General features: G+C 50.0%; 6 protein-coding genes across 6 annotated transcripts; 3 read left to right on the forward strand and 3 right to left on the reverse strand.

The window, feature by feature from the left end:
* Positions 1 to 82: 82 nt before the first annotated feature.
* JCM6883_002344 (uncharacterized protein) lies at positions 83 to 1936 on the forward strand (the record flags this gene model as incomplete). Its single annotated transcript, XM_076629027.1, has 2 exons — positions 83 to 275; positions 366 to 1936. 2 exons carry the CDS (start codon positions 83 to 85, stop codon positions 1934 to 1936), a joined length of 1764 nt encoding a protein of 587 aa, XP_076491210.1.
* A 75-nt stretch (positions 1937 to 2011) lies between these two features.
* JCM6883_002345 (Gfo/Idh/MocA family oxidoreductase) lies at positions 2012 to 3607 on the reverse strand (the record flags this gene model as incomplete). Its single annotated transcript, XM_076629028.1, has 8 exons — positions 2012 to 2236; positions 2307 to 2683; positions 2749 to 2794; positions 2879 to 2974; positions 3047 to 3160; positions 3227 to 3290; positions 3355 to 3481; positions 3553 to 3607. 8 exons carry the CDS (start codon positions 3605 to 3607, stop codon positions 2012 to 2014), a joined length of 1104 nt encoding a protein of 367 aa, XP_076491211.1.
* Positions 3608 to 3902: 295 nt separating this feature from the next.
* On the reverse strand, positions 3903 to 5897 carry JCM6883_002346 (uncharacterized protein; the record flags this gene model as incomplete). The annotated part of the gene is made up of 9 exons (XM_076629029.1): positions 3903 to 4148; positions 4217 to 4293; positions 4349 to 4781; positions 4853 to 4920; positions 4991 to 5189; positions 5250 to 5382; positions 5440 to 5477; positions 5534 to 5622; positions 5684 to 5897. 9 exons carry the CDS (start codon positions 5895 to 5897, stop codon positions 3903 to 3905), a joined length of 1497 nt encoding a protein of 498 aa, XP_076491212.1.
* Positions 5898 to 6342: 445 nt separating this feature from the next.
* Positions 6343 to 7944, reverse strand: JCM6883_002347 (WD40 repeat domain-containing protein; the record flags this gene model as incomplete). The annotated part of the gene is made up of 3 exons (XM_076629030.1): positions 6343 to 7158; positions 7224 to 7488; positions 7550 to 7944. The coding sequence occupies 3 exons, from the start codon at positions 7942 to 7944 to the stop codon at positions 6343 to 6345; spliced, it is 1476 nt and encodes a 491-aa protein (XP_076491213.1).
* A 301-nt stretch (positions 7945 to 8245) lies between these two features.
* Positions 8246 to 9806, forward strand: JCM6883_002348 (LisH and CLTH domain-containing protein; the record flags this gene model as incomplete). Its single annotated transcript, XM_076629031.1, has 3 exons — positions 8246 to 8448; positions 8717 to 8924; positions 9192 to 9806. 3 exons carry the CDS (start codon positions 8246 to 8248, stop codon positions 9804 to 9806), a joined length of 1026 nt encoding a protein of 341 aa, XP_076491214.1.
* A 628-nt stretch (positions 9807 to 10434) lies between these two features.
* JCM6883_002349 (uncharacterized protein) lies at positions 10435 to 12453 on the forward strand (the record flags this gene model as incomplete). The annotated part of the gene is made up of 1 exon (XM_076629032.1): positions 10435 to 12453. The coding sequence occupies one exon, from the start codon at positions 10435 to 10437 to the stop codon at positions 12451 to 12453; it is 2019 nt and encodes a 672-aa protein (XP_076491215.1).
* Positions 12454 to 12574: the final 121 nt, after the last annotated feature.

A 12574-nucleotide genomic window follows, 5' to 3' on the forward strand; every position in this document is an offset into this window, starting at 1 on the left:
AGGGAGTTCTGCGCGAAGGGAGAACGCGTCTCTTCGCTCTCTTCCTCTTCCGCTCCTTAACCCTCGAAGCGAGTTATCGAAAATGACTCCGCCTCGACTTGACCTCGCTTTCTCCTCCTTCCAAACCCCGGCAACCAATCGTTCGAGATCCTCAGAGTCGATATCACCCCCAGGCAAGTTCCCAACCTCGCCGACTCCCATCTCTCCAACTCTCCGAAGTTACAGCGACCGAGTCAGAACTGTTCGACGACCAAGCTGGACTCCTCAACTAAACGGTAAGTCCACACTCATCTCTCTCTCTCTCCGCAGCAGTAGGACTCCGATAAGATCGGACATTGACTGACAATTCCGCCAAGTCGAAACAGAGAATCATTCGTCCTCGAAATTACCTCCCTCCCTTCTACAAGCTCGTCCGAGCGGAATCGTCGCCTCCGTACCTGAGCTCTCGTTCGACCCGGGCTCGCCGTCATCCTATATCAATCTGTCGTCGATCTCGAAACCGATCCTGGAGGATTACTCGCCGTCTTACCCTTTCCCGCGAATGTTTCGCCGATTGAGACCTCAACCTCTTTCGGCTTTCTCTACCGACACTACGATTCGTTCGTCGAGTAGAACGACTAGTCACGAAGATAGTGGAACCTCGGAGACGTCAATTCACGTAGCTGAAGAAATCGAGCTCGACGAAGGAGGAGGAGGAGGAGAAGACGATGGAAGTCTCGATCGAGTTTGTTCCCTCTTCGGACTCGCAGCTTACAAGTCGTACTCTTCCACCTCAAGTTCCGACTCTGACTCGGTCGACTCTCACCCAAAACTCGTGTTGAGGGCCTCCGATGACTCGACGATTCCGCACGGTTGCATCATTTCACCTCTCGTCCTCGACAGTCCATTCGACCCTCCTTCCCCTCTCTCACCCTTTGGGAACCTCGCTCTCTTCGATGCTCTTTCGCCACTGCCTACCCCGAGGTTCGACATTGAGAAACGAGCGGAGGAGGAAGAGGTTAGTGCCCTCGTGATGGAAAAGTTTGAGAATGAAGGAGGGTTCCCTTGGTTCACGCCAGAAGAAGATTCAGGGATGAGGGTCGAGAGGGGAGTTGATCAGTCAGGAGGTAAGACTGAAGCGATGGGAGTAGCGAAAGGTGAAGGGAATCTCGATACTCCGCCCGCTTCGAATCCGACAAGTCCGAGCGCATCTAATGCGCAACAACTACCACCTCGGAGTCTCCCCAAGGCTTCCGAAAGAAGACTCACTTGCTCGGAACGTGCAGAAGGTAGCGATTCAACCTACGACTCTTCGCATTCGGCTCCCAGTACTTCCCGTCTTCCTTCTCCAACCGTCATCCAATCTTTCCCGAACCCTCCTACGACAACTCGCCGTCGTCTTCGTCGATCTACTCACACAATCGCGTCAAAGTTCGCCCTTCGTTCGACGAAACCCTCCCTCAACCGAGAACGGAGTGCATCCCTTCCCGTCGACCTTACCCTTGCTCACCCGTCAGCATCCCCTCCGTCGTCCTCTATAGCGAAGAGATGCAACTCGATGAAGCGGAGATTCTCCCTTTCGAAGACGAGGAAACGAACTTCTCAGATTCGAAAATCGTCAATTTCTCCTCCGGTCCCTCTTCATCCTTCTTTCGACTCAATCTCTCCCTCGAGATCAGCATTCGATATCCCTCGATCGCCTCCTCCGATTGCATCCCCCTCTCAGTATCGCTTCACTTCAGATCCGTCCTCGCTTTCACCAGATTCTTCAACATCAATCGATCCCCTCTGCTCTTCCCTCTCCTCTTACTCTTCTCAGACAACAGTAGACTGTTCTTCATGTCGATCAACACAAGAACAGCTAGAAAAGGAGCAAGCAAGATCCGCTGCATTTGAAGCAGAAATCGTTCGATTGCTATCCGTGGTCAACGTTCTGATCTCTCCCTCTTCTACTTGATTCCGAATCTACCCTTTGTTTCTATATTGTATCCTATGTACAGTTTTCCCATTCAAAGCTGTAGTCGTTGTTTGTCTAATTTCGCAAGTTGTTCATAATCATGTCGAAAATCTTCAAATCTTCCGCCGCATCTTTCGGAGAAGTTTTGCATTCCTTCCCTTCCGTAATGACCTTGTGGAGTTCTTCAAGTTCGAGAGTGTAGGCATCGGTGTAGGTTGGTCGAATCGTTTTTTCGACGTAGTGACCGTTTTCGTCCGTTTCTCGTACGTTGATCGTGATCGGAAGTCCTTTAACGTAAGGCTACACCACAAAGTCGAGAGTCAAGCTCCGCTGAGCTCGGGGAAACATTCAGAGAGAAGAGAGAGCTCACTGTGTCATAATCCAATCTCAGCCGTTTCCCATCCCCGCACACCTCAATACTCGCATCAAACACTCCAACTTTATCGATTCCCGTCTCATAAATCGCCGTGAACCCTTCATATTCGAGTAAAGCAGTAATGAATGGGTTCTTCCCATCTGGGTCCGAGTTCCGAGTTGCGACGAAACATGATTTAGGGATCCCTCCGAGGAGTTCACGCATTGCTGAGAGATCGTGAGAGCCGAGAGATCCGAGGAGACGGTAAGTTGAGACGTCGCGAGGTGAAGGGGATCGGGAGGGAAGAGCGGAAGAGGAGATTGCGTTCGAACGGGTGATACGGTCTTCGTTCGCGGAAGGGGAGAAGTCGGAGGTCTTGATTGGGTAGGTGCCTGTCACAGAGAGAAGAGGTCTGAGTGGGGTTTGGGGATGAAGGAGATTGATTGATCGGACGAACCGGATTGTTGAACGAAGAAATCGTTTTCTCCAATGATATCTCTTACCTGCCGGCCGACGAGCGCAGGTGAGCTGACATCAGCTATCATATGATCGAGATCGAAGGAGAGGAAGAGTGAGGTTGCGCTCACTCGGCAATAATCGATCGATTTGAGCTCTCCCACCATCTTTTTGAAAACGTTGAATGCTTCTGCGTATCGCCGCATGTAGCCCACCATGATCGGGACCTGTCAGTTTCTTCGCTCCATAGTCAGCGTTCTATCATCAACGCTTACTAAAGACGAGCACGAGAAACTCACCTTGTTTCGTTCTTCCGCTTCGATAATGCTCTTTGCGTCTTCATGCGTGAGACTCATCGGTTTCTCGATGAATACAGCTTTTCCCGCATCAGCTGCTGCGACCGCATAAGGTGTCTGAAAGCCCCGACTTGCATGAATCAGCAACGCTTCGAAGCTCGATTCATCGGAAATCGTGCTTACGTGGTACTCATCCGCCGTGAGAATGAAGACTACGTCAAAGTCTCCTACTTTGAGCATCTGATAGCTACGGTCGGAACCCCTATCAGCTCATCCAGACGACTGATGACTGACGAAGAGATTCGACGCACAAGTCTGAATAGATACTCTCAATTCCCCACTTCTTTTGGCAGTGTTGCAGCGCCTGATCGCTAACATCAGATAGAGTGACCACCTTGTACAGGTGCGACATGTTCGCGAGGGTTGGGAGATGAATAACTAACGAGTTTAGATGAAACTACGTCAACGCTGCCGGCGAGCGAAAGAGGGAAAGAGGTGGACGTGCATACCTTGAGAGACTTCTCCGCATCCTGCAATGGCTACTCTGAGGGGCGAAGGAGGCATAGTGAGTGAGTTGTAGGAGAAGAGGAGGGAAAAGGTCGCGACGAGGCGGTGTGCGAGTTCGAGGGAGTTGGCAAGCTTGACAGCGGATACCGAAAAGGTCTGACTGCTACACGGAAGGCAGGGACGCAGAGGAGGCAGCGACAGAGGGAGTTGAAGGCGGAGTAACCCTGCGAGATGTTCAAGCTCGAATCGATTCTTCGCTCGTTCTCGACCAAAATGAAGCGTTTACAGACCCGACAGCTGACGATAATGATACTGCGAAAACTCTGAACCGAACCTCGCCCAAACGTTCCGCTCAAATCTGAAACAAATAACCCCTCGACCTATCTCCCTTTGGTTCTTGTCCACTCTTCTCTGCCCTCGAAGCTCTCCCTTCATTCTTCTCCTTGTTCGCAAGATGCATCCTCCAAGACATGCTGAGGGCGAGAAGGACTCCGAGCGTCGTGTAAAGGATCGCGATACCGTGAGGGAGTCGGTAAAAGTTTTGGGAGAGGTCGGGTCGGTATATGAGCACTCCCGCGATGGCACCAATGTCACCGATCTATACGAGTAGAACACACGGGAATGAGTTGCGAAAGAACGAAAAAGAGGTAAGAGAAAAAGACTCACGAAGATTTGCATTCCAGTCGAAGTTGCTCGTTTCGTTTGGGGTGAGACGTTTTCACTCGGCCAAGAGAGGAGGAGAGCTGTCGAAGGAAGAGGTCAGTCCTCCATAACACAGCTCTATGAAGAGAAACTCACCGTTCGCCGAATAAATACCAATTACTGCGATGAAAACTCCAGCGTAACGAGAGCCGGGAGTATGAGTTGTGAGGATGACAATGTACCCGGCGATTCCAATCAGCCCAGCGATTGCGATTGCGGGTCCACGGTAGATCTTGCGGGAGATGAAAACGAAAAAGAGGATCGCGACAAAGGCGGTTGCGTAAACGGGGACGGTCATGAGTTGAGCTTTCCAGCTTGCGAAACCGAGTTCCGCAATTATCGACGGTAAGAAAAGCGAAAGCGAGTAGAGGGAGAAGGCGAAGGCGTGGAATAACCAGCCGTAGGCGTTGACGAGGGGATCTTTCAGAGCTTGCCAGACTCCGTTCCAGCTGAAGGGTTCTTCGTCGCCTGAATCTCCGTCGGATTGAAGTCGAGAGATGAGAATAGAACGTTCGCGATCACTCAGGAACTGTCGATGGACAGAGGGGGAGGGTGAGCGTGTGCGAAAAAAGCGAGATCCAAGCTGAGAAAAGAACGCACTTTCGCTTCACGAGGGTAACCTGGGATCCACCAGTAAGCCGATACACCGATAAGAACCGTGAACATACCTATCACGTCCAGGCAAAGTCAGTCAAATCCCGCTTGAAACCCGAAAACAGCAAGTTCGTTCGTTCTCACCTTCAATAGCGAATAGCCAAGCCCATCCAGGCAAGCCACCTCCATTGATATGACCAGGAGTAGCTAATCCCCAACCAAGCAACCCTCCGAACGCGCCAGCGAGGGCCGCACCACCGAAGAAGAATGAAACGCGGATCGTTCGTTCTTTTCGTTGGTAGAACATGGACAATACGAACACGATGCCAGGGAATAATCCAGCCTAGTTTGCTTAATGTCAGTGACGAGAAGGCAGAGAGAAGATAGAGGTATGCAGACTTACCTCAGCGACTCCCATGAAAAACCTCGCAGCGTAGAATCCCGGTTCGTTTCGAACGAGGCACTGAAGAGTAGCGCAGGTACCGAAGGCGATCGTCAGTGTCGGGAGCCATAGTTTCGGGTTGAACTTTTTGAGACTGTAGAGAAAGTTGAAGTCAGCGAATGAAGTCACTGAAGAAACTGAAAACCCTTACACGATATTGGCTGGAATCTCGAACAACACGTATCCGAGCTACACGAGAGAGTATTAGTACTATGCTTTGACGAAAGGAGAGAGACAGAACTCACGAAGAAAAGAGCGAGAGCAGTGTTGTAAGCTTCGGGTTTGTGCTGGAGTCCAATATCGGTCATCATTCCCGCTGCCTTCGCGTTCCCGACTACACGCATCAACACTATCAGCATCATCTCAGTGTCAAAGGAGAGAGGAGAGGAGCTCACTATTCGAACGATCGAGGAACGACAACAAATACAGAAAAGTAAGCCCAGGGATGAGTTTCCAATCCAACTTTCTCACCAACGCCTTTTCTTCCTCCAGAGTGTACGAGATTGACTCGACGGGGTTGGTTGAATCGTCGGATAAAGCATAAGAGTTGGCACCGGAGTTTGCGAGATGGTCTTGTTTCTCGAGGAGAGAAGGCGAGGAGGAAGTCATTCTCTTCGAACCGTAGGAAGTGTCGATACGAATTCAAGTGAGCAAGAAAGAGAGAAGGAAGAAGCAGAAGCCAGAGCAGCAAAGAAAGGAGTCGCCGGAGCAAGTGTCGATTTTTCGACTAAGGATTGCGTGCGTCTCGGAAACTTTCTCCCTGGCTAACGCATGCGATGATCGAAAGGCATCCGGATAATCGGTACTGAATTGCGATAAGTGTGCAGGTCGAGTGGAGACAAAGAAGTGGGTGGAAGGGGGACCGGGAAAAAAGTCGAAAGTTTTGACATTGAGCACGCAAGAACTGCGGATTTTTGAGCTTGAACGGATAGTCAGCTCCCGAAAGGTAGTCCACGACTCAGTCTGTAGAGGATGTGCCAAGCTAGTTCGTCAGCGCCGACGACTATGAGGAGCAACGACAAGACTCACTCCAGGAAAACGAAATAAATCCCCCTCAAACGATCATTCTCACGGTCTTATCGAATCCCGCACAAAAGACGACCCACCCTCCTTCGTCCAACTCAACGATCTCAACGTCTCTGACAACCGAGCTCCCTCGATCCCTCTCCCTCCTAGCTTTCGCTCTCTCACTCTTCAATTCCTCCGATTCCTCCTCTTTCCCCTCCTCCTCATCATCTTCGTCATCTTTCAACGGTGCCGCAACTCCATGACATCCTTTCCTCAATCTCTCCTTTCCTCCCTCGAGTGATAATCCACAAACCCTCACGATCCCATCCTCACTATTCACGACGACCATATCTCCCTTCTCACTCCAAACATGGCGAGGATTGAAGTAATCCGATTGTTGAGCTCCCGTATGAATCGTTTTCAATCGATTCGAGCTATGGAACGGGTAGAGGAAGATTCGGGCCGAAGTAGTCGAGGTTTGAAGCGAGAGAAGAGGGAGAACGGGGTGGAGAGAAAGGGAGAGAATGGAGAAGGAGGTGAAGGAATCTTGGTTCGGGTTTAGGTTGTATTCCGTCATTCTCCAAGGTTCGTCCGAGGTGTCATTGGGAGAAGGTACAGAGAGGTAATGAAGAAGATGATCGTCTCTCGCGGTCCAAACTAGATGACTTGAATCAGGGAGGAATACGGCTGCTTCGGGATTCGTACGAGGATGTAGAGTGTGTACGAGAGAGAGGGCGATTGTAGGGGAATCGGAATCGCTCGGAGCGGGAGTATGAGAGACGAAATAAACGTGAATCAGTTTATCGTAGCCTAATGTAGCGATATGTCGACCATCGGGGGACCAGGCGACTTTGACGATGTACTGTGGAGAGCGAGTCAAAACAATGAGTCGACTGCTGCGACCATGATTCTCGAGAGCGCTCTCACCTTTGTGTGATCTTTGATTTGAACGACTTTTTCCCTCGTCACGAGATCTAGGATGGTCAATCTCCCCTCCATCGTTCCGCAAGCAACGAACCTTGTATACTCTTCGCCTGCGAGCGGGTGTTGTTGAAGCGATAGGACTGGTGAAGGGAATTGATGAGAATCGAGTAATTCGAGGGGATGGCGAGAGCTGTTGGATCGAGTCGGATGCGACCAGATCTTGATCGTACGGTCTACTGTTGTCGTGAAGATACATCTCACACTCGAGCTGTAGCAGAAAACGTCAACTACGAACTCAGGAGAGAGATTCGAGAAGATTGAAAACTTGCGATTTGAACTCGAGAGCAGCCGAATCCCACTCCTTCCTCGGCACTGTCCCTTTCCTAACATTCAATATATTACTAGCTTCCTTAACGACCGTTCTCACTTTGCTCGGCATTCTCTCCTCCCTCGTCGATTCAAGTTTCGCCAATTCGTCCCTCAATTTCGAATCCCCATCCTGTAACTTGATCTGCGTCACCTTCTTCGCGATCCATTCCTCGACAACGTCGTTCCAGTCTTCCTGTTCATCGTTAGATTGGTGTGGATTGAGTCGGAGTTGAGGATGCTTCGAGGTTGATTCTTCGAGAAAGGAAGAGAGGGTAGCGGAATAGTTTTGGTGAGAGAGGAAACGGGCGATCAGGAGGTGTGCTTGCTCGTTTGCATCTCGGGGTGGATTCGTCATCTTAGGGTGGAAGTAGAGGAGGGAAAGAGGGAGTCGAAGGGTTCGTTCTGGCCCTTCACTCGACACAACGTTGCTAGCGCCACCGACACGACCGACAGCAGAGATACACTCCGTACAGCTACCATCTCGCAAGGCAACCACCACTACAGTCGCTGGATCGAGTTTCAGACCCCCCACTACTCGATCCGAAGTCGAAGACTCGGCCTCCCTTCGAACAACACCTCTGAAGGACCAGGAACACACAGAGAGGGTAAAACACAGTCGATCAAGACTATCTAGCTGAAGATCTCCGCGACTCAAGATGGTGAGTTTCTGCACCGTTTTCTCCGAGTCTCTCGCTCAAAATCGCTCAAAATCCCTCTCTCGAACTTCCCTCTTCTTCTTCTTCCTCTCTCACTCTCTCCATCGACATGCTCAGGCAACTACTTCCAGCTCTAAACGCTCTTTCAGCACTACACCACAAGAATGGTCCGCTCGACTAAGTTCGGCCAAAGTCTCGAAACAGTTAGTCCTCTCTCTTCCTCCCCCCTTCCCTCCACGACGACGAAGGGTTGTTGTCTGGTGTTATATGATGAAAGTTTTTATCGAAGTGGGAATCTCTCCTATAGACGTTTGAGGTCTAATCCACGCTCAACGCGCCGTAAGAAGGCAGTCGAAGAGGAAACAAATTTTATTATACTTCATTTCTGACTACACACTCTCAGCAACCACTTATCACCGTATTCGTACGATCGTTGAGAACTGACACGAGCTCGTTCTCTACGTTGTACAGTGACTTGAATGCGCTTGTAGCGAATTATCTTTTCACGGAAGGTTACCTCGATGCAGCGACCCAATTCGCTCGTGAAGCCTCCTTGAACCTCTCATCAGAACACGAACCTCACCTCGAATCGATCAAAGTTCGAAGAGATATTCGTTCGTGCGTTCAACGTGGTCAAGTTCAACAAGCTTTGGATAAAGTTGTAGAATTGGATCCAGAGGTAAGTCTCAAACCACTTTGTGATTTCCTATGATCGATTATGTACTATGCACCACTCTCAGCTACTAGAGTTTCTGCTGCTGGTTGAACGTCGAAGTTTTGAGGTTGTAATGATCTCGACTTTGTTTCGTTTGGTTGGATTGGCGTTTCTCGCTTGCTAGGATGATTATAGAGACACCACAAATGTCAATACTGAGGGAAACACATAACCTACACTACTTTGCCGTTCAGCCGTACTGACTCCGTTTTGTCTCGTTCTCTCGAGTAGATTCTCGAACATAATCCTTCACTCCATTTCTCCCTCTTACAACAACACCTAATCGAATTAATCCGACAACAACGAATCCCTGAAGCTTTGGAATTCGCTCAACAAGAACTAGCTCCTCGTGGTGAAGAACATCCTAAATTCCTCGTCGAACTCGAGAAAACTATGGCTTTACTCGCTTTCGAAATGCCTTCCTTCACCACGAGTACTTCTCTTCCAGTTGCTTCTTCTTCTTCGTCAGCTACGCTTCAAATCCCGATTCCTCAACCCTCCGCCTCCTCATCTTCCTCCAAAAAATCCAAAAAATCCTCCACTTCTTCAACTCCGAACCCCGATTCACTTCCGCCTATGCCTCCCGCGCTCTCGTCACTTCTGGACCCTTCCCATCGACTCGAGACTTGTCTCTTGCTCAACAACGCGATCTTGACGAGTCAGAACGAGGATCCAGAACCGAAATTACCGAAATTGATGGGAGTTTTGAATTGGGGTGAAGGAGTACTCAAGGAGAAGGGAGGAGAGTGGCCGAGGTGGGATTTGAGAGAGGAATTGGAGAAGACTGTTGGAGGGGGAGAGCGGGAGAAGAAGGAGGAGGAAGAGGGAGATACGATCATGTTCTGAGTTTTCTGTTTTTTGAAACGGTTTTCTTTCGCGCAATCGATCGTGTTGCATTACTTCCACGCTCCCTGCGTCAGACCAAGTACAGTACGGAGAGCACCGCTCGAGAGAAACAGACACGCTCTTAATGAGCTCATTTGAAAACGATTTGCCGTTTCTCAGCCGCGCACGAACCTACTTTTAGCTTTTACTACGCGTCTTCCAGATCTCTTTGTCCTCTCACTCTCTTCGCTCCTCTCTGTTGATCTCGTACGTTCAAAGGTACGTTACACATACATTCTACTCCGCGTGAGGTTCACCCCTTTCAACTCGACCGGATTCTCCGAATTCCTCCCTCACTTTGCTCCTCTCCTCCCAGACTTACACGCTTCGTTTCGCCAGAACCGAGTCGATACATATGAATATAGATCGTCTAATCGATACGACTTTCCCCTCACTCGCTATAGGCTCTCCTTCCTCCAAAAGTCGCACCACTTCGGACTACTCCTCCTCCTTTCATCATCACTCGAACGGGACAGGCGAAGGTAATGGGGCTAGGAGAAGGGAATGTAGTAGTAGTAGCAGAGAGACTATAGGGTACGGAGCGGAAGGCAGTGCGAGGCAGGGGAATCATGCGTCAACGGGAAGAGGTATGTTTCGATTCTTTCATCAGCTCCTGCTGAAGCGAAGCTCAAACGGATCGAACTGTGCAGGGTTGAGTCGACCGAGCACAGCAAATTCAATCAATTCGACTTCGACTTCGACGACGACGAAATCGAGAATTCCTGCGTTTTTTCGTTCAACTTCGTTCTCTAGCTCAAGCGCTGGCATTCCTATCTTCCACTCCTCTACGCCTCCATCAGCGTCCTCAGCGGGACAAGAGAAGTCAGCGGCGAGACCGAGAACGGCATCAACTTTTACTCCTTCGAACCTCCCAATTTCTCCTTCAGCTACAACTTCTCCTCGTCAAAGAACCCTTTCCGCCGCTCCCCTCGCCAACCCCGCACGGGACAACCAATGGGGACAGAAAGATGTCGGTCAATCTCCCGCTCCCGCTTCAAGGCCTTCCACCCCAAACTCAGCAATCTCGACAACTCGAAAGAAACGAACGAAAAACTTGTCAATCTGGTCCTTATCCCCTCTGATCCTCTCCTCATCTTCCTCGACAAACAACTCCCCAGCCTCCAAATTCGACCATACCACTCTCGCTACGACGACTCGTCCATCTTCCTCTTCCGCCGGTCCACGCTCGTTATCCTGTTTCAATTCCCCTTCCCACGGTCCTCCTTCACCTCCTCTAGACCGTACACTATTCCTACCTCCCTCCTCGGCATCTTCCTCTTCAAGACCATCGACTCCTCAAAGACCCGGAAGACAAGATCGAGATCGATCCGAAAGTGCTTCGACTTTATTATCCGTTTCTTCTTCGACTTCTTCCTCGACCGGAACTACCTCTACGCCACCCCCAGGAGGAGGAGGAGGGAGTGCCAAAAGGAGACCGCAGGGGCTGAAGAAGAGATTATCATCGTTAATGTTATCTTCCCCTTCTACATTCCTCGACTCGGGAGAAAAAGAAGAAGTCGTCGTCCACAATGAGAGAAAGAGGCAAATTCGGACGAACTCGAAAGCCACTGAATTAGACACTGGAGGTGGGAATGGAAGGAGGGAGGAGGAGGTAACGGACGCCGAGATTGAGAGTTGGAGATTAAGCAATCATTCGCAAAGTAATCGAGGAGGAGGATTGGGATTGGGTTCGAGGAAGAGTATGGAGAGATTAGGATCTTACGATTCGAGATTATCGGGCACGACAACGCTTGACTTCAGTCAAGAGTCGTATGGGAGGAGTAGGAAGAGGACTACGAGTTCGAATCAAAGTAGTTTACTCGAACTGAAAATTCGCGGAACCTACGACGAAGTCAAACGGTATTCGGACGACGACGACGATGAGGATGACGATGAAGAAGGGGAGGTATTGATCATTGATCGAACGAAAAGTAAAGGATTCTCGACGTTATTGGGAGGGGAATACGAAGAATTCATTCCTAAATATCATCATTATCATCATCAATTCTCGACTTCTTCTTCTTCATCGAGGGAACAAACTCCTACCGTATCAAATTTCAACTTCCCTTTTCCTCTCAACAACGACGATCATCTCCACCTACCGACGACGACGACGACGACGAACGAATTCGAATTGAGGAATCAAGCTCAAACTCGGAGTAAACGTCTTTCGCAAGTATCGACAAATTCGGAAGAAGCTCTATGGTTAGACGCTTCGACAACACAGAATTTCCTCCCTCCTCCTCCTCCGGCTTCCTCTCCTCCTCCGACGACTCAATCACCTCGAGAAATCACGGAGGATTCGCCAAAATCGAAGGTGGTGAAACAATCAGTTTTTTCGAATAGTCTCGTTCATCCGACGCCACCTGCTGCACCCTCAACGCCGCCGATTGGGAGAGTCAGGAGGGCGTCACTCATTCCGCTGTCGCCGAAAATCGCACAGGAACACCAGGAGAAGAAGGATTCAGCAGAGGAGGAAGGGAAGTTCAGAGATTTCACGGTACCTCCTTCGCCGCCCGAGTCAGATGAGGAGAAGAGACGGCGAGGAGCGAGAGGAGACGATGGAGGAGTCGAGGCCCTAGGAGGCTTACTTATCAGAAATCTCTAAGATTGCAAATATTCATTTTCGAGCCCTGTTCTCACTCTTATTCTTAATTCCATTCGAAGCTTGATTGAGGTTGATTAGACAGACGTGATATTCGAAAATTCAATACAGAATGTAACTTCGT

The sequence above is a fragment of the Sporobolomyces salmoneus genome (assembly GCF_050403485.1).
Source record: "Sporobolomyces salmoneus JCM6883 DNA, S_salmoneus_JCM6883_v1_ctg3, whole genome shotgun sequence".
In the NCBI taxonomy this organism is placed as follows: domain Eukaryota; kingdom Fungi; phylum Basidiomycota; class Microbotryomycetes; order Sporidiobolales; family Sporidiobolaceae; genus Sporobolomyces; species Sporobolomyces salmoneus.